The sequence below is a fragment of the Parambassis ranga genome, chromosome 3 (genome assembly GCF_900634625.1).
Source record: "Parambassis ranga chromosome 3, fParRan2.1, whole genome shotgun sequence".
NCBI lineage: Eukaryota > Metazoa > Chordata > Actinopteri > Ambassidae > Parambassis > Parambassis ranga.
Window position 1 is genome coordinate 797,753 of NC_041024.1, and position 19,615 is coordinate 817,367.

Below are 19,615 nucleotides of genomic sequence, written 5' to 3' on the forward strand. Positions count from 1 at the left end.
TCTAGACGACAGACGATCCTGACTACAAGATGAGTGAGCACGATTCTCACTGTTTAAACCTGCATTTAGGTAAAAGACTAAGAAGGGAAAATAAGGACAGACTGTACGATTTCTGTGAATAAAGGAAAGAGTTATCTGATCTTTAAGTTTTTACTTTTGTAAATAAAATACTTTATATGCTATTAATTGCCTCTACACATCTAAATTAAATTTCAATGAGATATATATATATATATATATATATAAATTTACATTTAAATGAAGATATTTATTTACATATGAAAAATGTTTTGCTCCAATAGAAAAACACGTCTCGTCTGTGGGACTTTATTTTGAAAAGCGCGGAAGCTCCCGGAAGTGGAGGCTGCTAGCTTGCTGCTGCTTCGCTGGCCGGACTCGGAGCGCCGCCGCAGGTCTGACCGTAAAGTTCTGTTTTCTGTGCGCTGCTGCGTGTTTGGAGCTTTAGTCAGGCTGGTTCTGTTTCACTGGTTTTCTGATGCTGTCACATGTTAGCACACTTTAGCAAAGCTTCTCAGCAGCTGGCCGCTTAGCTTAGCAGAGGCTGTTCTCACGTACGGCGGGCTAACCTGTAGCTGCTAACCCGGATAATGTCACGTTCAGGGGGACGTTCATACAGAGACACGAGTGTCCTGCTGCTGTCCTCTGTGTGTGTGTGTGTGTGTGTGTGTGTGTGTTGGGTGAAACACATGGACAGACTGTAGGACAGAACTCTCTCTGTGTGTGTGCGTGTGTGTGTGTGTCGGCAGCACTGCGGTTGAGTTTACCGCCTTCTGTGAGTGACGCAGCTGACGTTTACAGGAAACAGAACTAACTCTTTCAAAGTAAAGTTCTCATTTTGCGTCTCATGTTTTAATACAATATATGTTTCTAACATTTTCAAAAATATAATAAAATATTACAGCAACTGGATTAATAATCTCAGGATTAATAATCTTAATCTTTAATCAGTTTAGTAGTTGTGTATATTTATTTTTTAGTTCAATCTCTTTCTGTGTGTTACATCCTGTTTTTCGTCTTGGGATAAATAAAGCATGTCAGCTGCTCAGAGGCTCCCCTGGATGAATGAGAGCATCCACAGAAATATGATATGTTTCACAGAGTGTTGCCATCACACAGTTTGACCAGAAAACTGGTTAAATGTGAAACGTGATGCTGGAAAGTTAATTATTGTGTTTGCCGTCTCAGAGCCTGACAGCAGAGAGAACATTTGACTTGGAGAGTCGGCTTTTCCTCCACCAGCTTCACACCATGGTCGACCTGCAGGACGAGGACATGAATGATATTTCTGACTACAACAACTTGGAGGATGAAGCTTTCCCTCCTCTCCCTCCTCCCGGCTCTCCAGACCTGGGAGGGCAGGAAGATGGAGACCTGTTTGCAAACGGTGAGCGGCGGGCTAGAAAAAAAAAAATCAGACGTCCCTTGGATCAAGTAGGAGGAGCAGGAGGCCCCCCTTTCAGGAGTCTAACTGTTGTTGTTTGGTGCAGATGTGGAAGGAGAGCTGTCGAAGCTGGCCGATGTGCCTGCTGCTAAACGGAGCGGCGTGAAGAGGCCTCAGCCTAAGCTGGACTCTCAGAGGTGCGTCAGGCGTTACAGCATGAACAGTGGATTATTTAACCACACCTTTCCTGCTGACTCACAACAGATGTGTTCACTGCAAAAACGTATTTAAGCTGCATTAGTCCTGCTGAGAACATTAGTCTGTCCCACACACTGCAGCTGTCTGTGGGGTAAACTCATAGAAACCAGAAACAGCAGCTTCTCTTTCTGCAGCTGGTGAACAGTGAACATGTCATAAACGAAGACACAAAGCAGCTCAGTGTTTGTCTTCATTTGAAATCGGTTTAAATTCTCTCTCCTCTCTCTTCAGGCTGATTTCAGACAAAGGACTTCCACTTCTGCGCACTCTGTTCGACAGCGTCCGCTTCAAAGGCAAAGGACACGAGGTGAGACGTCTGTCTGTGCGCACGGCCGAGCCGAGCTGCCGTGATGCCTTCACTGTTGTCATGATCTCTGTGTGGGTGTGAGCAGGCGGAGGACCTGCGGCTGCTGATGCAGAGGATGGAGAACTGGGCCCACAGGCTGTACCCCAGACTGCAGTTCGAAGACTTCATCGACAAGGTGGAAAAACTCGGCAGCAAGAAGGAAGTGCAGGTGAGAGGGAGCTGCTGTGAGGCTCAGCGCTCGCCGTTTGTGCTCATTTTCCTTTGTTGTGTGCAGACGTGTCTGAAACGGATTCGACTGGACATGCCGCTGACGCACGAGGACTTTGCTGAGCGAGAAGGTAAGAGGCTGTCACAGTCTGAAGGTCTGAGGTGGATGCTTCAAACCGCCATCAACTCACCACAATGACTCCATTCAAACGGTTTGAGTAGGAGACTTCCTGACGGTCCTTGAATGCATCATGTTCAGAGGTCTGCATAGCAGTTTATTTTTGGAGGATTCTCAGACGTGGTTCAAAGATTTTTACACGGTGCATTCAGGGACCATCAGGATCTTCAAAGTCTGACAGTCTGAATCTTGTTTTGAATCAGGTGATGAAGAGGCGCCGCCGGAGTTGCAGGTATTCGGGGATCCTGATCTGTTCAGCAGGGAGGGGTTCATCAATGACCCTCAGGGGCCCATCAGCTCCACCCCGGCCCCCGCTGCTCCACCCGCTCCCTCTCTGACAGAGGAGCAGCGCCAACGCATAGAGCTGAACAGACAGCGCGCCCTGGAGAGGAGGCTCGCCCGCCAGCAGCCGCCGCAGACCGGTGAGTTCAGTTGGAGTGTGTGTCTGACGGTGCTACAAATCAGAACCAGCATCTCCATCCTCCTCCTCCTCCTCAGATCATCTGACTGTCGACACGTCGTCGTTGAAGAATGAATCCGCGCCCATGTCTTCGGCAAACAGCCTCAATGGTTCCAGTGGTCAGGATGAGAAGGTGGAGGATTTGGAGCCGGTCAGCAGCAGCACACAACAACAACGACACAACCAACAACAACAAACCGCAGCCATCCAGCTTCCAGACGGAGACTTTGAGCCTCCAGCTGAGTCCACTCGGACAGAGACAAGCCACGGTCCTGAGGAGGCCGATTAAGACTCACACAGTCGGTGGTAAGATGTTCTGAGGAGCGCCGCGTGTTGTTGGTCCACGTCTGTTCTTTTATATTCAAAACACCATTAAACAGTTTTCACATTTTCCGTCTTCTTTTTTTGGAACATGTAAATGTGAAACATCTTCATCAGTTAATCTTCACGTTTGACCAGCTGCTGGCTGATGATCGGGGACCTGACGCTGTTGTGAGTGGACGGCGTGTGGTTAGTGACCATAAATCAGAGCAGAGGAGGAAACGTCAGTCAAATGTCTTTTTATTTGTGAAGCGTTAAAATGTCAGATGTAACCAGAGAGTCAGCAGACGTCCTGCCCTGTTAGTGATGGATGCAGCAGCTGGATCCTTCACAGCCAACATATCCCAGGATGCATTGCACTTTCTATTACCAAAATATAATCTGCTGAGCCTCCACAGCTGGTGATGAGTCTAACACACGTCTGGTTATTTGTCCTACATCATTGAAACGGATCAGAAATCAATCTGCTGCCCGTCCTCACATCCTCTGGCTGTCTACGCCGTGGTTGCGCAGACCTGTGTGACCTGCTCTGTGTCCATCAGAGCCAGCTCTCTGACCTCCTCCAGCAGGGAGTACAGGTTGGGGGTCTTGCTCTGGCGGAACTCCCTCTCCTCTCTGGAGAGTTTGGGGAGCTGCTGCGCCGCCTTCTCCTGGGCCTCCTCGGCCAGGCGCACCACCTCCTGCACCAGCTGGTTGCGACCCTGAGGACGGGGCTGCTCGGGCTGGGCGCCGCGGTGCGGCTCGTTGCTGACGACCTCGAGGTTCAGGCTGTCGGCGTGGCAGCTTGTGGAGAGGACAGAAATACGAACCTGAGGAGACAGAATGTGGCACGAAGTTCAGAGTCAGGAATAATAAAGTACACCGAGCAGAGGTCTGAGGCGCTCTGACTCACAGTGATGTGGCCAAACAGCCTGAAGGTGGCGCTGCCGCTGCTGGAGGTGGTGGTGATGCGGTCGGAGAATCGGCGCACCGAGCCGCTCTGCCACTCGCAGCGGCCGTCCGGTCCCGGCGCCACCACCTGTCCGTCTTTGTTCCTCATGTAGACGGGGCCCTTCACGCCGTACCTGTGAGACAGCTGCGGTCAGCGGGACGCTCACAGACCCGACATGCTTTTCATGTGTGTCTGCTAGAGGACAAAAGACGGAGGAAAAAACAAAGAGTGTCTCACTGTGGGATGAAGACCAGCACGCCGTTGTCTCTGATGGAGTAGATGACGGCGTCGGCGGTGCAGCGCGGGTCGCTCTGAGCGTCCCTCTCTTTGAAGTAGAGACACTGAAACAGCGCTGTGGACAAACTCTGAGCCCGCTGAGCCGCCTGGGAAAAAACACACAGAGGTCAGAGCAGGTCGGTCAGTGTCATGTGGAGTCACATGACCGGCGCTGACCCGGTTCTTGCTGTTGATGTGATGAGCCATCTCCTCCACTTCTTTGTTACTGCCCGGCACTTTGCCAGGCCCCGTCCCCTTTTCCACCTCGATGGCGGCGGTGAGAAGGCGGTGGACCACCATGTCTGCGTACCGCCGGATGGGCGAGGTGAAGTGTGTGTAGCGGTCCAGAGCCAAACCTACGAGACAGAACAGGTATCAGACACGTCCTCTGAACGATCCAATTGGAGCGGAGGAACCATGGTACCGTAGTGGTAGTACTGGTCCTGTGGCTGAGCTCCGGTGGAGAAGTACACCGCCTGCGACATGGCTTGGGTCGCCATCATCCGGAGTATCCTGTTCACCAGGGGGTCCTGTGAGTCCACAGCCTGATCCAGAGAGTCGGCCAGAGCCTTGTTGGACCTGAAACACACCGGTCAGTCCTCTGTCAGATCAATAACGATCATGATCAGGAGCTCTGCAGCCCATCCGTCCCCCACCTGGTGTCGATGCTGAACCCCTGCGCCTTGGCGCTGTCCACCAGCTGGCCGAAGAGCTCCTGCCGCGGCGGCGGGTGGCGCCTCAGCAGCGCCTGGGCGGGGAACGTTTCCTGGATCTTGCGTGCCACCCAGTGGTTGGCGTAGATCATGCACTCCGCCACAGTCTCATGGACCTCCAGGGGCTGCCGGGGGACCAGCGCGGTGATGTTCCTGTCCTCGTCCAGCTGCGCTCGCACCTGTGGGGGGGGGGGGGGGGGTCGAAGCCAATGAATGAAAACCACACCTACACAACATGAACACACCGCTGAGTCACCACCACCCGTACCTCCACCCCCTCCAGCTCCAGCGCTCCTCCCTGGTCCCGCTGCGCCCGCAGCTGTCTCGCCACATGCGTGAGCGTCTCCAGCGCCTGGACGAGCTGAGCTAGCTTGGCGTCCTTTTCCTTCGACCCGAGCCCGACCAGCTCCGGCACCACGGCCTGCTCGCCGCTGAGGAGCGCCTGAGCCAGCTCGTAGTGGAGCTGATAGGAGGAGCGGATGAGCGTGCGGCCGAACCACACCTTGTGGACGGCGAGTGTTTGTGCGTCGAGCTCCCACATGACGCTCATGGCGTACCTGAATGAGGGGGGGGCGGGGTTTAGTGTGTTTGTGAACATGTGCTGAGGTGTGACACGCTTCACTTCCACTGACCTGTCGACTCCGCCCAGCAGCGAGCACAGGTCTGCACTGAGAACAGCCGGCAGCATGTCGTACCTGCGGTCCGCCAGGTAGTACGTGGTCGCCCTGAGAGAGGACACGTGTCAGAGTGGACTCAGGTACAGATAAAAGTGCATCGAATTATAAAACTAGACGTTCTGATATCACAGTATCAGTATTTATTTGTAGAAAAGAGTGACACGTGTCCTCCTGTGGCCGCGCCGCATGCTCACCGCATCCGAGCCTCCAGGTCCGTGAGCGAGCCCTCGGCCACAAAGTGTGTGACGTCAGCGATGTGGACCCCCAGCTCCAGCAGCTTCCCGCCAGCGACGCGCCGCACCGACAGCGTGTCGTCCACGTCCTCGCAGCCGAGCGGGTCGATGCTGAACACCAGGTGACTCTCCCTCAGGTCCCGCCGTACCGCTGCCTCGGTGGGATCCACCGTCCACGGCTTCTCCGGAGAGTTGACGGGCATCTCTCTGAGCTGAGGACGGACACGGAGACCACACACAGCTGAGCGGTATGAGAAATGAACGAGCGCCCCGCATCATGTTCACTACAGAGGATCAGCAGGTCAGGATGTGACGGGGTTAATCAGGCCCTCACAGGCTGCTGGTTCCTCGCTGGGTCACAGGTCAGTGTCCTTCAAATCAAAGCGACTACAAAGTGAAACCATGTCTGACCTGAGCGTCTGAGAACGGAGGCACGTGGATGCAGTTCTCGATGAGGATGGTCTGCACCTCGGTCTCCAGCTCTCCAGCCCGACCCAGAACCCGCACGCTGTGGCCGTTTGGGTAGAGCGACGTGCTCTCCCAGGAATCGATGCGCACCACCACTCTGTGGTCCTGTGGGGGGACAAGAGGAGTTCAGTCTGCAGTCTGGGATTTTTTAGCTCTACTGACGCCCTGTGAGTTTCAGACCTGCAGAGTGTCGGCCTGCTGAGTGCTGATGCGGATCTTGGGGATGCGGCGGTCCCATGGAACTGCCAGGATCCGCTGGGAGTTCCTGGTCTGAGACTGAGTCCCGTCCCTGGTGGGGAAAGTCACCACGTAGTCCCTCCAGTTCCTCTGCAGGATCCCGACCACGCGGCCTGTGTGAGGGTCAGAGGTCAGAGTTCCAACACACTGTGTCTGAGGTCAGATCCGGACTCAGACGGGCAGACTCCCACCTGTCGGCATGGGTTTACTCCAGCTGTCCTCGCCGCTCCTGTCCTCGCCCTGCCCCTCCGTCAGAGACGTGACCTGCCCTCTCCACTCGCTCCTTGGCAGCAGCTCCACCACGACCCTGTCGCCGTGCACGGCTCTGTTCCGATTCTTACCGCCGAACACCAGCACGCCCGAACTCAGATCTGAGGCAAGAGACCAGGAAGTGAGTCAGGAACCAAGGGACAGGTGGACATTGCTGCTGTGGTTCTGCACCTGTGTTCTTGTCGGAGAGATCCTCCGTCTGGACGAAAGCTTCGTTCTGAGCGCGGTGCTTGCTGACGTTCAGAGTGCCCTGAGGAGCAGAGGACAGACGGTTCATGTGCTACCTGGACAGGCGGAGACTCAGCAGGCCGGTCTGTACCTGGCTGTATCGGCCCGACTTGATTCCGGCCTCCAGGACTTCAGCCGGCAGGTGTTCGCTGTACTCCCTCTCCGTGCCCTCGCCCTCCTTCTCCTGCAGAGCCTGAGAAATGGAGGCGTACAGCTCGTGAGCTGCCGCCAGCTCCGGCCAGAAGTCCTGCAGATAATCCTGCAAAGAGGGCGAGACACGGGTGAGACGGTCTCTGACGTCACCGCCTGTCCCCGACACCGAGCTGATGTCAGTTCAAAGATGGCGGCTCTGAGTCCATACCTGCAGGGAGACAACGAAGACTCCAGAGTTCAGGCTGCTGTACTGATCCACGGCCGCCCGGTCCTCCGTGATCATCACGATGTTCATCATACCTGCCAGGTGGTTGTAGTACCAGACCGCCGCCGAGTACACACACCTACACACACACAGACACACACACAGAGGAGCAGGGTCACACCTGCTTCCTGCTCCTGGAGCTCCACACCCTGAGCAGCCAGCACACGTCATTCTGAGAGTCTCTGTGAACACGGCCCTGATCTGCTGTGGTGGCGTAAGACAGGAGAGGGACAGCAGAGGGAGATGTCCTCCCTGGGGGTGGTTGTGAGTCAGCTGTTGTAGTTTTTGGGGCACTGACCTGGTCTGCCACCTCTCCTGGCTCTCCCCCTTCTCCCGCGGACAGTACGAGTACTCCTGGAACTCATTAGCAAACAGCACGCAGTCATGGCGGGGGTCTCTGAGCAGGCTGCGCAGGCGGTTGTAATACCTACACACACACAGACACACACACACTGAGCTTGTTACTGACTGTGTGTGTGTGCACCTCGCAGCATCAGAAGTGAAGCCTCCTCACATTAATGATGCAACATTTAAAAATGGCGGCGTCAGCAGAAATCAGAAACAAATTGGGTTGAAAGCCGAGGTCATGTGGGACTCCTTATTTACAGAGTCCAGCCAGAGCACTGCTGAGAGAGTGTGTGTCTGTGTGTGTCTCTCTCTCTGTGTGAGTTTGTCTCTCTGTGTGTCTCTGTGTGTGTGTGTGTTTTTCTCTCTGTGTGTGTGTTTGTCTGTGTGTGTCTCTGTGTGTGTGTGTGTGTGTGTGCGTCTCTGTGTGTGTGTGTCTCTCTCTCTCTCTGTCTCTGTGTGTGTCTCTGTGTGTGTGTGTGTGTGTGTCTCTCTGTGTGTCTGTGTCTCTGTGTGTGTGTGTGTGTCTCTGTGTGTGTGTCTCTCTCTCTGTCTCCGTGTGTGTCTCTGTGTGTGTGTGTGTCTCTGTGTCTCTCTCTCTGTGTGTGTGTCTCTCTGTGTGTCTGTGTGTGTGTGTCTCTGTGTGTCTCTCTCTCTGTGTGTGTGTCTCTCTCTCTGTGTGTGTGTCTCTCTCTCTGTGTGTGTGTCTGTGTGTGTCTCTGTGTGTGCCTCTCTCTCTGTGTGTGTGTCTCTGTGTGTGTCTGTGTGTGTGTCTCTCTGTGTGTCTGTGTGTCTCTGTGTGTCTCTCTCTCTGTGTGTGTGTCTCTCTGTGTGCCTCTCTCTGTGTGTGTGTCTCTGTGTGTCTCTGTGTGTCTCTGTGTGTGTCTCTTTCAGCTGGGTCAGCACAGCGCCCCATAATGAGGCCCCTGCTCTGCACACAGCGGCCTCCCTTTGAGCAGCCGTGGGTTTGTACCTGCGTCCTTTGCTCTGCAGGGCCTGGCAGGCGGTCTGCGTGAAGACGACGCCCTGCAGCTCTCTGAACTCCAGGATCTCCAGGTAGTCCAGCACCACGCCGGCATCCGGCACCACGTAGTGGGTCAGGTCTCCTGGCAGCAGCTTCCCGTCTGTCAGCAGAACTCATGCAGGTGAATCAGAGGCGATCTTCTCCTGATCTCATCATCACACTGAAACTGTCTGAGCTTCTACCATCAAGTGTGTGTGTGTCTGTGTGTGTGTGTGTGTCTGTGTCTGTGTGTGTGTCTGTGTGTTGTGTGTTGTGTGTGTCTGTGTGTGTCTGTGTGTGTCTGTGTGTGTGTCTGTGTGTGTGTCTGTGTGTGTCTGTGTGTTGTGTGGTGTCTGTGTGTGTCTGTCTGTGGGTGTGTGTGTGGTGTTGTCTGTGTGTGTGTTGTGTGTGTGTGTGTGTGTGTGTGTCTGTCTGTCTGTGTGTGTGTGTGTGTGTGTGTGTCTGTCTGTGTGTGTGTGTGTCTGTCTGTGTGTGTGTCTGTCTGTGTGTGTGTGTCTGTGTGTGTGTGTGCGTCTGTGTGTGTGTGTGTCTGTGTGTGTGTGTGTGTGTGTGTGTGCGTCTGTGTGTGTGTGTGTGTGTGTGTGTGTGTGTGTGTGTCTGTCTGTCTGTGTGTGTGTGTGTGTCTGTGTCTGCGTCTGTGTGTGTGTGTGTCTGTGTGTGTGTGTGTCTGTGTGTCTGTGTGTGTGTGTGTGTGTGTCTGTGTGTGTGTGTGTCTGTGTCTCTGTGTGTGTGTGTGTGTGTGTGTGTGTTACCGTTCCCACAGTCCGCCTGACACAGGGAGCTGTAGCAGGGGACCCGCTCTCTCAGGTAGTGTTCACGGACCACACGGACCTTCCGGCCTCGGCAGCTCTTCAGGTGCAGAATCTTCTCCGTCTTGATCATGTTTCAGGTTCGGTTCTGATCAATAACCCGCTGATCGATCACAGCGCGGGAACACACACACAATGTAAACAGCTCTGCAAAGCTTCGCGGAAGTGAATGGATATAATGCCCGCTGACGTGTTGACGTCATCAAAGCGGCGCAGCGCTGCTGCATTCACGTGCTGTGGGACCCAAGGACATCAAAGCGAGAGACGTTTGAAAAAGGATCAAAGGGTGCGTTTCATTAACTCCTTCATATCTGACGGTTCTGACTGTGGGCCCAGCTCCCGTTATATCATTAACCGAGTAGGAAACTCCTCCTAACGCTGTTTCGACTGCTCCACTCGGTTCATATGAGAATAACCTCACCGCTTAGTCCACTCCATGTTTTCCTGGTTACCACAGCGCTACAATACCGTTACTATAGTAACGGATCTAACAAACAGCCAGTGGCTTTGTTCGGGGAGCCGTCAGAGCTGGTGGAAGCTGGAGGAGGTGACGTCACAAAGTCCAGCTTATGCTGAAGCCTGGCTGTTTGTCACGTGACCCCCAGGTGACGTTAGGTTGATGTTAAATCAACTTAGAAAAGTTGGGATGAAGCTGCTGTTTACTTCAGTTACAGTTACTTCAGTTACTTACTTTTCTACATCAACTTAGAAAAGTAAGTAACTGAAGTAACTGTAACTGAAGTATGTGTAACTGAAGTAACCAGCAGCTTCATCCCAACTTGGGATGAAGCTGCTGGTTACTTCAGTTACAGTTACTTCAGTTACAGTTACTTCAGTTACAGTATGTGTGTCTGACGACAGGTTGTTGCCTTTTCTGCTGCCTCCACACACACACACACACACACTGATGTAGCATCATTATAAACACACACACACGGTTTGTGGTGAATTCAGCAGTTTTATAAGCAAATAAAAATAAAGAGTTTTCAGTATTATCTGCATTAAGCAGTTTGGTTCATGGTCCAACAACTTTTTGAAACTGTTCAAACAAAATATGTTTTGTATTGATGAGAGCTTATATTGTTTTTAACTTAACACTTATATTGGTTTCTATTTCTATTTCTATTATATTGGTTGTTCATTAAAAGTACAGCACAGTCTCTCCATCTCTTGATCTTTGAGGTTGGTACTGACAGGGAGTCAGAGGCAGGGCCATCATGTCGGGCCGTGGAGGAAGTTCTGCTGCTGAGGGTGAGTGATGACGGGGAAACTCTCTCAGGTGGACATGAGGGAGATTTGCCAGTGTTTTGTCTGTAAATGAGAGAAGGCCTTTGTACCATCAGTGTAGTGCCTCCAGTGACAGAACTGTTGTTTCACCTGGAATTAGTTTCTTAAAATCAATGAGTTTCAGTTGAATCTGTCTCTGAAACAGTCACTGAGTCCATATTTTACTTCTGTAGGTCAAACAGTTTAACGACCTGTTCAAATATAATATAACAATAGAATCACTTCATATTATTATATTTCATAATATACTAATGTACTGTTTTCATCACCCACACACATTTTTAATGCTTCCTACGCCCCTGTGACATCCACAGGTTCATATATCAGAATCAGAATCACGTTATTGATCCCAGGGGGAAAGTGCTTTCATTCCAGCTGCTCCATGTAAACTCAAACAACAGGTCAGAAATATAAACTAAGGTAAAGTAGTGAGAGCAGAATAAAAATAAAACTTTGTTTTGGTCTTAATCTCTCATCACTTGGATGAACCTTTGTTGTGTTAAATAATTTAATATAATAATTTAGTGGTTGTTGATATTTTAATTTTGAAAAAAATAAAGAACAAACAGAAAATGTTGGAGCATACAGACACTAAAGACACTGAAGAATAATAATCGTCTTCTTGGGTCCAGATCAAAGATGGCCGCACCTGTCCTCTACATGGAAACTTAAAAAAACAAAGAATTGAACATAATCAGTCACCTTGTAAATATTTGTGTAATGAGACGATTAGAGGATGATGACACAGAAACTTTCAAACTTTGGAAGGTATTTTTAAGCATATTTACTTTGGGAAAGTGAAGTTAGTCCTGTGTGCTACGTGTATGCGCAGTTAGCGCTAACATTTGCTGGCATAGTTTCAGATTCTTACAGGGAGCTTAATTAATAAACAACATTTCAGAGGCAAGAAGGAAATGTGCTGTACTAAGTAAGTAAGTTAATACGTGAGCGTCATTTCAAAGTCAGACAGAAATAAAGACATTAATGGTGTTTTTTTTGTGTGGTGTGTTCTGAAGAGAAGCTCTGATGTCTGACTTTCAGGGAGCTCCTTGAACGCCTCTCCGGCCGCGGCGGGGCTGCGCGCCGCCTCCGCCGCAGACCGCGCAGAGAGCTGCAGCTCAGCGGCCGCTCGGACCCTGGAGGAGCGGACTCCGGCTTCCACACTCCGCACGCAGCCCCGCGGAAGGAACTTTACTCCGGAGGCGCCGCCGCTGCGGGTGAGTTTTTATCCACTTTTATTGACTGACACAGGCGAGCAGCCGGAGGAAGCGCCGCAACAGTTTGAAGAGCTTCGAGTGTTTAGTTCTCCTCTGCGTGTGTCCATGTGCTGGGACTTCAGCTCTGGGTTAGGTGTGCACGCCCTGCGGCAGGTGAGCGGACCTTTGGCGTGTGTGTGAAGTTACCCGGTGTGTGTTGTCATCTCTGCTGTGGTGAACGTCAGTGTGCGCGCGGACTTTAGGAAGAGTTCTCCTGGTTCCTGCAGCCAGGAGCTCTGCTGTCTGTCCAGCAGCTGGAGGATGATGATGAGCTGATGGGACTCAGACTGGAGCCCCACCAGCACTAGATGGCGTTCATGAGTAACACACACGTACAGTAGCTGCTGGACAGGAGTGTGTGAGGAGGCTCCGGGTCGTGTGTGTGTGTGTGTGTGTGCAGAGCTGACAGATTCATATCAATCAGAAGCTGCTAAGTGCTTCAGAGCGGCTGTTCAGGTTCTGCTGTGTTCTTCAGTAGATCCATTTACTGCTGCTGTGGCGCCGCCTGTCACCCAGACGTTTGTCACAAACGTGCCCTTGCAATAATAGTAATGCAGCTTTTGACGACTCCTGAGCTTTACGTTAATTAAAGTGTTTTACTTTTTAGGATGAAGCTGTGTGTGTGTGTGCGGCTGTTGCTGGGTCAACAGTTCATTCAAAGAACTGAAAGAACCCTTTCAGGTGCCAGCACAGACCAGAGGCTGCACACCGACACAGATGCTGATGAGGCTGGCGGCGTCTCACAAGTCCGTTGTGTGTGATGTCTGTGTGACAGGCGGCTGCAGTGTGATGTGTGAATATTCACTTATTCTGAGAACACACACATTTTAACAATCATGGCTCACGTGGGTTAAAAGACAAATGAGGGGTTAACACACACACACACACACCTGTTTTACATCATATCAACATGTCACATTTTAAAGGCAGGAAATCAAACCCCGGCTCAGAGCTCCAGTGCTCGGACTCATTTGTTGGATGCTCAGGCTGTGTTAGGCTGAAAGCTGCGGGTCTTTGTCGTCGTTCCCGCATTCTGTTTCACACACTCATGTAAGTGGATGAGTTGATCAGGGCCCGGGGGGAACCTCCGTGCTCGGCTCATGGGTGAAGAGAGAGTCCTCTGATCTGCCTGCAGCCTGGTTAAGAGATTCAGTTATGATGTGACGGTGATCAGCTGATCATGTGTGGATCTAATCAGACTCATTGATTGAGAATCCTCTCTGGGGCCATAATCACGGCCCTCCTCCACACTCTGCCCACGCTGCTGCACTCCGCCACATTAATGGTAAGCATCATTCCACTCACTGTTTAGAGAACAACAGGCTGCACTGAGTGAGCCGGCAACAAGGAGATAGTTCCTCCAGGCCGGCTGCTCCCGTGCATACAAACCAACCCGCCCTCCGCTCTGAACGGTCTCGGCACCATTAAACACCTGATTCAGTGCGGAGTCCGGGGGGTGCTGGAGGAAGCGGCGCGCCGTCCCTCCGGGCTCGTGTGGAGCGCGTGGACGTGTTTTTTTTCAGTGATGTATGTGCACATTCCATTTCAGAGAAAATAATGAAAGACATGCAGCCAGAGCACAGCAGGCATCTGGAAACATGTTCATGAGGACTCGAAGCTGAGCTGCAGCAGGCGGCAGGAGCTCCGGTTGTTTTATTTTGAAAGGGAATGTAAGGATTTCATGTCACAGACCGTCAGTGTTCAGTCTGCTGAACCTTTTCAGGAGAATCCTGTGTGTTTGATCAATACAGCCAATCAGCGCTGATAAATGGGAGCACAGCAGCTGTTGTTTCTCAAGGACGTGTTGCACGGCTGCTTTGCATAGACAGAAATCTGAGGTGCAGGAAAAGTTAGTGCCGAGTGTGTGTGTTATGAATTATGGAGAGGATTTGTGGAGAAGTTTGAGCCCTGTTCTCTCAGGATGAGGCAGCAGCACAACATCAGCCATGAAATTCAAATGGCTCATAAGGTAAAAGGGAGAGCCCATTAAGGCCAGCTGCCCATCGGCTCTCAGCGTCTACTCATCCTGCAACAAGGCCGAGCGCCACGGAAAAAAGGAAGAGAAGCAGCATGAAAGAGTTTTAAGTGGTTCTGCCTGGTGGGCACTTTGGGGCGGAGGGGAGGGAGGGTGCTGGTGCTGGCCATTACAAAACATCATGAAACCTCTCCTCGGGGCGGAAGCATGAGCAGCACATTACACAGGAAACAGAGAGCACAGCGGTGCATGATGGGAGAGGTCACAGGTTTGCTTGGGTTGCTGCGACCTGACAGGTTGACACAGACTTTGAAAAAATGGAGCAGACGTGTGTTGTGTTTGCTGAGGGCGCGGTACGTTTTCACAGCAGCCGCTGCAGATCTGAGCGACGCCCGTGGATCATCCAGATTTCTTACACCGTGTTGACGTGCCGCGGTCCTTCGAGTGCGCGCATGTTTCAACAAAAACAGAGGCCGTGATATATTTGAGACACGTGGGACTGTCAGACGTGGCTCACATCAGGAGGGACAGACGTCCAGCTCCCAAGGACAAGACGAGAAGAGGAAGGCTGGGCCTCCACAGCAGCAAGTCTGACACCACATGGTGACGCAGAATCCAGAATGCAGACAGACACAGCTCCAATAAATGTTGGAGTTAAACTCATCTGTGCATCGTTTGTTATTATATTATATTTTATCAGCATCATAGATCAGCCAGCAGCTGCTCGGCTCTTCCTCTGAAGCTTTAAGCTACATTTCTATTAACCTGTTTCCATGTGTAGTGCCCCCTGTGGTCACATGACGGCTGTGTTTTTGTTTTGTTTACGAGGTAGTTGGTTCTGAGATTAATGACATCACAGCAACTCTGCAATTCCATCCTCCAGGCTTTAAGCTCTGCTGAACCAGGTTGGTTCTGTCCAATCAGAGTCCAGTCAGGAAGTGCTGTCAGTTCTGTCCATCAGAGTCCAGTCAGGAAGTGCTGTCAGTTCTGTCCAATCAGAGTCCAGTCAGGAAGTGCTGTCAGTTCTGTCCAATCAGAGTCCAGTCAGGAAGTGCTGTCAGTTCTGTCCAATCAGAGTCCAGTCAGGAAGTGCTGTCAGTTTCTGTGTCTGTTGCTTCATGAAGACTTTTCTGCTTTGATCAGTTTTGTTTCAGTCAAAGTGTCTTATGCTCATATTGTCCTCACAGAGACACAACAGTCCTCTACACACATGCTAGCTGCTACATGCTAGCTGCTACATGCTAGCTGTCAGAGAGCCTCAGCAGCAGATCTTTGATGTGATTGGTTGAAGTCAGCCTGTGATGACTGACAGATGGTTGTTGCAGGCAGCAACAGGTCTTTTTTTTTAGAAATTGCTGTTACAGTTTATCAGACAAAACCAACACAAACATGTTTTTTTAAAAACAAACATGTTTTTTCAGCTGTTTTCCTGGCACATTTTGTAGCCACAAATTCCTTTCACTCCAACTCGAGCAGCGCTGAATGCCTCAGTGCTGAATAGAAGAGAAGGAGTGATGCTTTGTGCGTTTCCCCGGCTGTGTTTCACGGTGATGCGTTCCTAACACCGAGCATGACACACCAGGAGAAAAGGCAGAAAGGCAAACTGATCCTCCATCAGTGCAAAAAAGCCGTCGGGCTTTTCTGAAACATGAAATGACTCCACAGCCGCAGCGCTGAGGCTTTGTTGTTGTGTGTTGAATAGTAAGTTCAGGTGTCAGTGTGCAATAACTAAACACTTACAAGCAGTTTACACCTTCTGTCCTGTTTTCTCTGAGCCCCTTCATCATGAAAACAGAGCAGGAAGCCTCCATTCTAGTCTGGTAATAAGATAAACAGCCCATTTTCTGCAGAATAACACGTACACGTGTTTTTTCTATGAACATGAAAATGCTTTCACACCAGCAGCTCTGCTGACATCAGGCTTTGTGAAGAAAAATGTTAAAAACCTGTTTTTTACTCGTGTCCCTCTGAGTTCTCCGAATGGAACGGTGCTGGGAGCCTTGATTTTTATCTGGTAAACTTGACTTTAACAGCTTCTATTCTGCAAAAAAATGAAATGCAGCACGTCCCACAAAGGACGGGGAGAGAGACGTGTTCCTGGCTGAATCTGGAGCGTTCTCTGCAGGCGCCAGGTTTTCTGTTGCTTGTTAGGACTTGGATAAAACCTGCAGCGTGACGAGCTGGACCGGCCTCGGACCGGAAGCCACGTGTCGTCATGATCCATGATTATTTGGACTGATTTATGGACATAGGCGTGGTGTCCCAATAAATATAACACGCTGAGCTGCTCCTCCTGCAGAGTGGACGCCTGTAAAAGTTTGATTTTACAGAGTTGGTTCTGGCCCGCCTGGCTCCCTGGACTATAAATCAAGATGCATATCTGAACAGTACAATAATACAGTAACAAAAGACTCTGAAGTGATGCCAGCTGGGAGTTTGAGCGAGGTTTTCCCCGCTGCTTTCATGAGACGGGAGCGCCTGCGGACGAGCGGCCCCGCTCATTATGCTGCGCCTGATAAATAATGACCTTGATGCTGCCGGTGATGGGTGGAGCGGCGGCGCTGTGTGGCAGCCGCGGCTTCTTCTGCTGCTGCACTGATGTTGACTGCACGGCGAGCACGTGGAGGGCACATGCCGCCGTCCTCTGAGAGACAGAGCGTTCAGATGTGGACTCACAGCCTCCCTCCTGGAAGCTGGAAGCATTACAGCGATCATACTGAGTCCAGCAGAGCAGAGACCGGCTCATTGTGAAGACATCCAGCTTCTCTCTGTCAGTCAGCGTCTCTGGGGGGTTACTGACTGACCGCTCTGTGACGGCTCAGAACTGAACCCACACGCCGACCATGACAGGACGCACACAGTTATAAAGGTGCTGACCATCTGCAGGCAGAGGTGGAGGCGCAGGAGGCGAGGACTTTACTCCAGACTTAAGAAATGAAGGCTAGGCCGTGTCAAACTCTAAATGAAGCGCCTGTGATGTCACCCGCAGGAGACTCTCCGGTCTCTGTGGGAAGGTAGGACTGTCGGTGACCTACCTGAGTGACGACATCCTGTCCTCCTCAGCAGCCAGCAGGACGCCATGATAGAGTCACATGACCAACACTCAGAGAGTCTCTGTCTGCAGCTGATCTCTGTCTGAACACAGGATGGAGCTGACCAATCAGAGCACACGGACTGATCATGTGACAGGAAGGGGCTCAGAGCGGATGAAACTAGATGAGGATGTGTGCATGATGGGAACTAAAGGGTGGTTTGGGTTTGTGATGGTACATTATCATCAGAATCATGAAGACACCGATCCATGTCCATAGAAAAAATACAGTAATCAATAAAGTGATTGATGGACGGTCTGCTTCCTCCTCCAGCTCACACACTCATTAATTCATTAATTCAAACCGTGATGCAATTTCCATGAATGATTTCTCTGCAGAATTGTGAGCGTCACAGAATTCCTCCCGAACCTGAGAAAGTGCTGCAGCTGCACCTGGACCCAGTGTTTTCCTCCGAGCCGCTGCAGATGACCTTCAGTCTGCTAATGAAGGAAAGTGCTGATTGCCGTGTGCTGCTGCGCATCGGAAACACCGTCATGTGCTCTGATGTGAATTCTAAAGCCACTATCTGACAGAACTGTGCAGATAATTTAGCTTTCTTTGGCTTTAATGTTAGGGCTGCAACAACATACTAATTATGACTGACAGTCCTCAGAGGTTTAAAGACCCGGATACACAGATGTGTTTAATAAGGACCGGCGATAAGGCTGCGCTGGCATTAAAGGGTTAGTCCAGGATTAACTATTCCCTGTCAAGTTAAGAAGGAATCTGCAGCTGGCTGATTTGGAATTTTGGAAAGTGCATTTAAATACATGTGTTAGTGGAGTCTGTGTGTTTATTCAACAGAAGTCAGTGTCACTGGTGGTCGCTGCCTGTTCCCCAAGGAACCGTGTTGGTACATGTTAACACAAAGTATTGATGTAGTCCAAGGGTAGTGTGTTATATTTGGGAATGTGGAAGAATGTTCGTGTGTCCGGGGAGTATCAAGGGGGGGGGGGGGGGGGTGGGGGGGGGGGGGGGGGGGGGGGGGGGGGGGGGGGGGGGGGGTGGGGGGGGGGGGGGGGGGGGGGGGGGGGGGGGGGGGGGGGGGGGGGGGGGGGGGTTGTTTGGTTTCAGGGCAAGCGCCTCTCCATGACCTGAGGGAACCACAGACACACGACACACACACACACAACCCACATGTCCAGAGACTGCATGTCTGGCCAATGTGTGTGTGTTGTTGTTCTTTGTTCATTGATCAGCTGAATCATTTCCCGCTCATCAGCACTTGGTTGCGATTGGACAGTCTGACAGCTGCAGGCAGTGGTGTGATCTGCTCTCAACGTGTAGTGTGTGTGTGTCGGCTCGGACACTCATGCATTGGCTTTTCTCCGTTTCCTTTAGTCGTGTCCGCTGTGAGGCTGAGGCTGCCTGACATTTATTTTCCGGCCTACCTTTTGTCACCAGCAGTGTGTTGGGGGGTTTTTCCACATACAAGAACAGCTGCAGCCAGGCCTGGGCCCTGCGCGCTCTTGTCTCTCCATCACTGCACAGAATACCCTGAGGCTCTTCTGTGACCTCCCTTCATTTCCGTGACCGTCACTTATTACACAGTTTATCTCAGTGACGAGTGGGCGTCCGCCGCAGAGCTGTGTGTGACTATTTAACAAATACTGCTGATCTGCCTCCTCCTGTGTGCCAGCGCTCACAGGGGACTGTGAGGCGACCCGAGCCGCCCGGCTTAACTCCTCTATACTGTCTGTCGATCGGATCGGGGAGCCGCCGCCTCCACGCCGAGAGCGAAGAGCGGCTCCACGCCGAGGAAGTCATATTTTTATTTGGGTCTGCCAACAAGCTGTGCGTTCATTACTTAAGATCAACCGCAAACTTACAGCCAATCTCACCCGCTGGGCTCTGCCTCTCTGTCAACACAACACACAGAAACAGACACACACACATAGCTACACACACACACGAAACAGAAACACCACAACCACAGACACCACAGAACACACACACAAAACAGACACAGCACACAGAACACAACACACAGAAACAAACACAGCCAGCACAGACACACACACACAGACACACACAAACAGACACAACACACAGAAACACCACAACAGAAACACACACAAGCCACACGACACACACACACACACACACACAGAAACACACACACATACACACAACATAAAACACACACACAGAAACACATCACCCGCCACACAGACACACACAAGACACACACAGACACACACAGAAACAGAACACGGCACACAGAACAAACACACATACACACA

General features: G+C 51.4%; 2 protein-coding genes across 4 annotated transcripts; one reads left to right on the forward strand and one right to left on the reverse strand.

The window, feature by feature from the left end:
• Positions 1 to 362: 362 nt before the first annotated feature.
• On the forward strand, positions 363 to 3,202 carry LOC114433353 (TIMELESS-interacting protein-like). 3 transcript variants are annotated; one of them, XM_028401872.1, is made up of 8 exons: positions 363 to 413; positions 1,207 to 1,405; positions 1,509 to 1,599; positions 1,892 to 1,967; positions 2,053 to 2,175; positions 2,242 to 2,305; positions 2,556 to 2,774; positions 2,851 to 3,202. In XM_028401872.1, exons 2-8 carry the CDS (start codon positions 1,270 to 1,272, stop codon positions 3,099 to 3,101), a joined length of 960 nt encoding a protein of 319 aa, XP_028257673.1. In that variant the 5' UTR covers positions 363 to 413; positions 1,207 to 1,269; the 3' UTR covers positions 3,102 to 3,202. The 3 variants fall into 3 exon arrangements, with proteins under 3 accessions (XP_028257673.1, XP_028257671.1, XP_028257672.1); XM_028401870.1 differs by having other exon boundaries at positions 2,053 to 2,305; XM_028401871.1 differs by lacking the exon at positions 363 to 413 and adding an exon at positions 774 to 842 and having other exon boundaries at positions 2,053 to 2,305.
• Positions 3,177 to 9,835, reverse strand: LOC114433346 (DIS3-like exonuclease 1). The gene is made up of 18 exons (XM_028401860.1): positions 9,706 to 9,835; positions 8,903 to 9,053; positions 7,883 to 8,011; positions 7,528 to 7,663; positions 7,258 to 7,425; positions 7,110 to 7,188; positions 6,860 to 7,039; positions 6,612 to 6,781; positions 6,375 to 6,536; positions 5,925 to 6,175; positions 5,686 to 5,778; positions 5,322 to 5,610; positions 4,997 to 5,232; positions 4,765 to 4,919; positions 4,518 to 4,696; positions 4,302 to 4,447; positions 4,026 to 4,197; positions 3,177 to 3,942 (listed from the first exon to the last, which is right to left on the reverse strand). Exons 1-18 carry the CDS (start codon positions 9,833 to 9,835, stop codon positions 3,628 to 3,630), a joined length of 3,141 nt encoding a protein of 1,046 aa, XP_028257661.1. The 3' UTR covers positions 3,177 to 3,627.
• Between the last annotated feature and the right edge of the window lie 9,780 nt (positions 9,836 to 19,615).

Bases quoted from the DNA above. Each gene is read 5' to 3' on its own strand.
- LOC114433353 (XM_028401870.1), top strand. From the start codon at position 1,270: ATGGTCGACCTGCAGGACGAGGACATGAATGATATTTCTGACTACAAC. The intron at 1,968-2,052 runs GTGAGACGTCTG...GGGTGTGAGCAG, and splicing joins TCAAAGGCAAAGGACACGAG to GCGGAGGACCTGCGGCTGCT. The intron at 2,775-2,850 runs GTGAGTTCAGTT...CCTCCTCCTCAG, and splicing joins CCAGCAGCCGCCGCAGACCG to ATCATCTGACTGTCGACACG.
- LOC114433346 (XM_028401860.1), bottom strand. From the start codon at position 9,835: ATGATCAAGACGGAGAAGATTCTGCACCTGAAGAGCTGCCGAGGCCGG. The intron at 7,664-7,882 runs GTCAGTGCCCCA...GTGTGTGTGTAG, and splicing joins CAGGAGAGGTGGCAGACCAG to GTGTGTGTACTCGGCGGCGG. The intron at 6,537-6,611 runs GTCTGAAACTCA...GTCCCCCCACAG, and splicing joins AGCAGGCCGACACTCTGCAG to GACCACAGAGTGGTGGTGCG.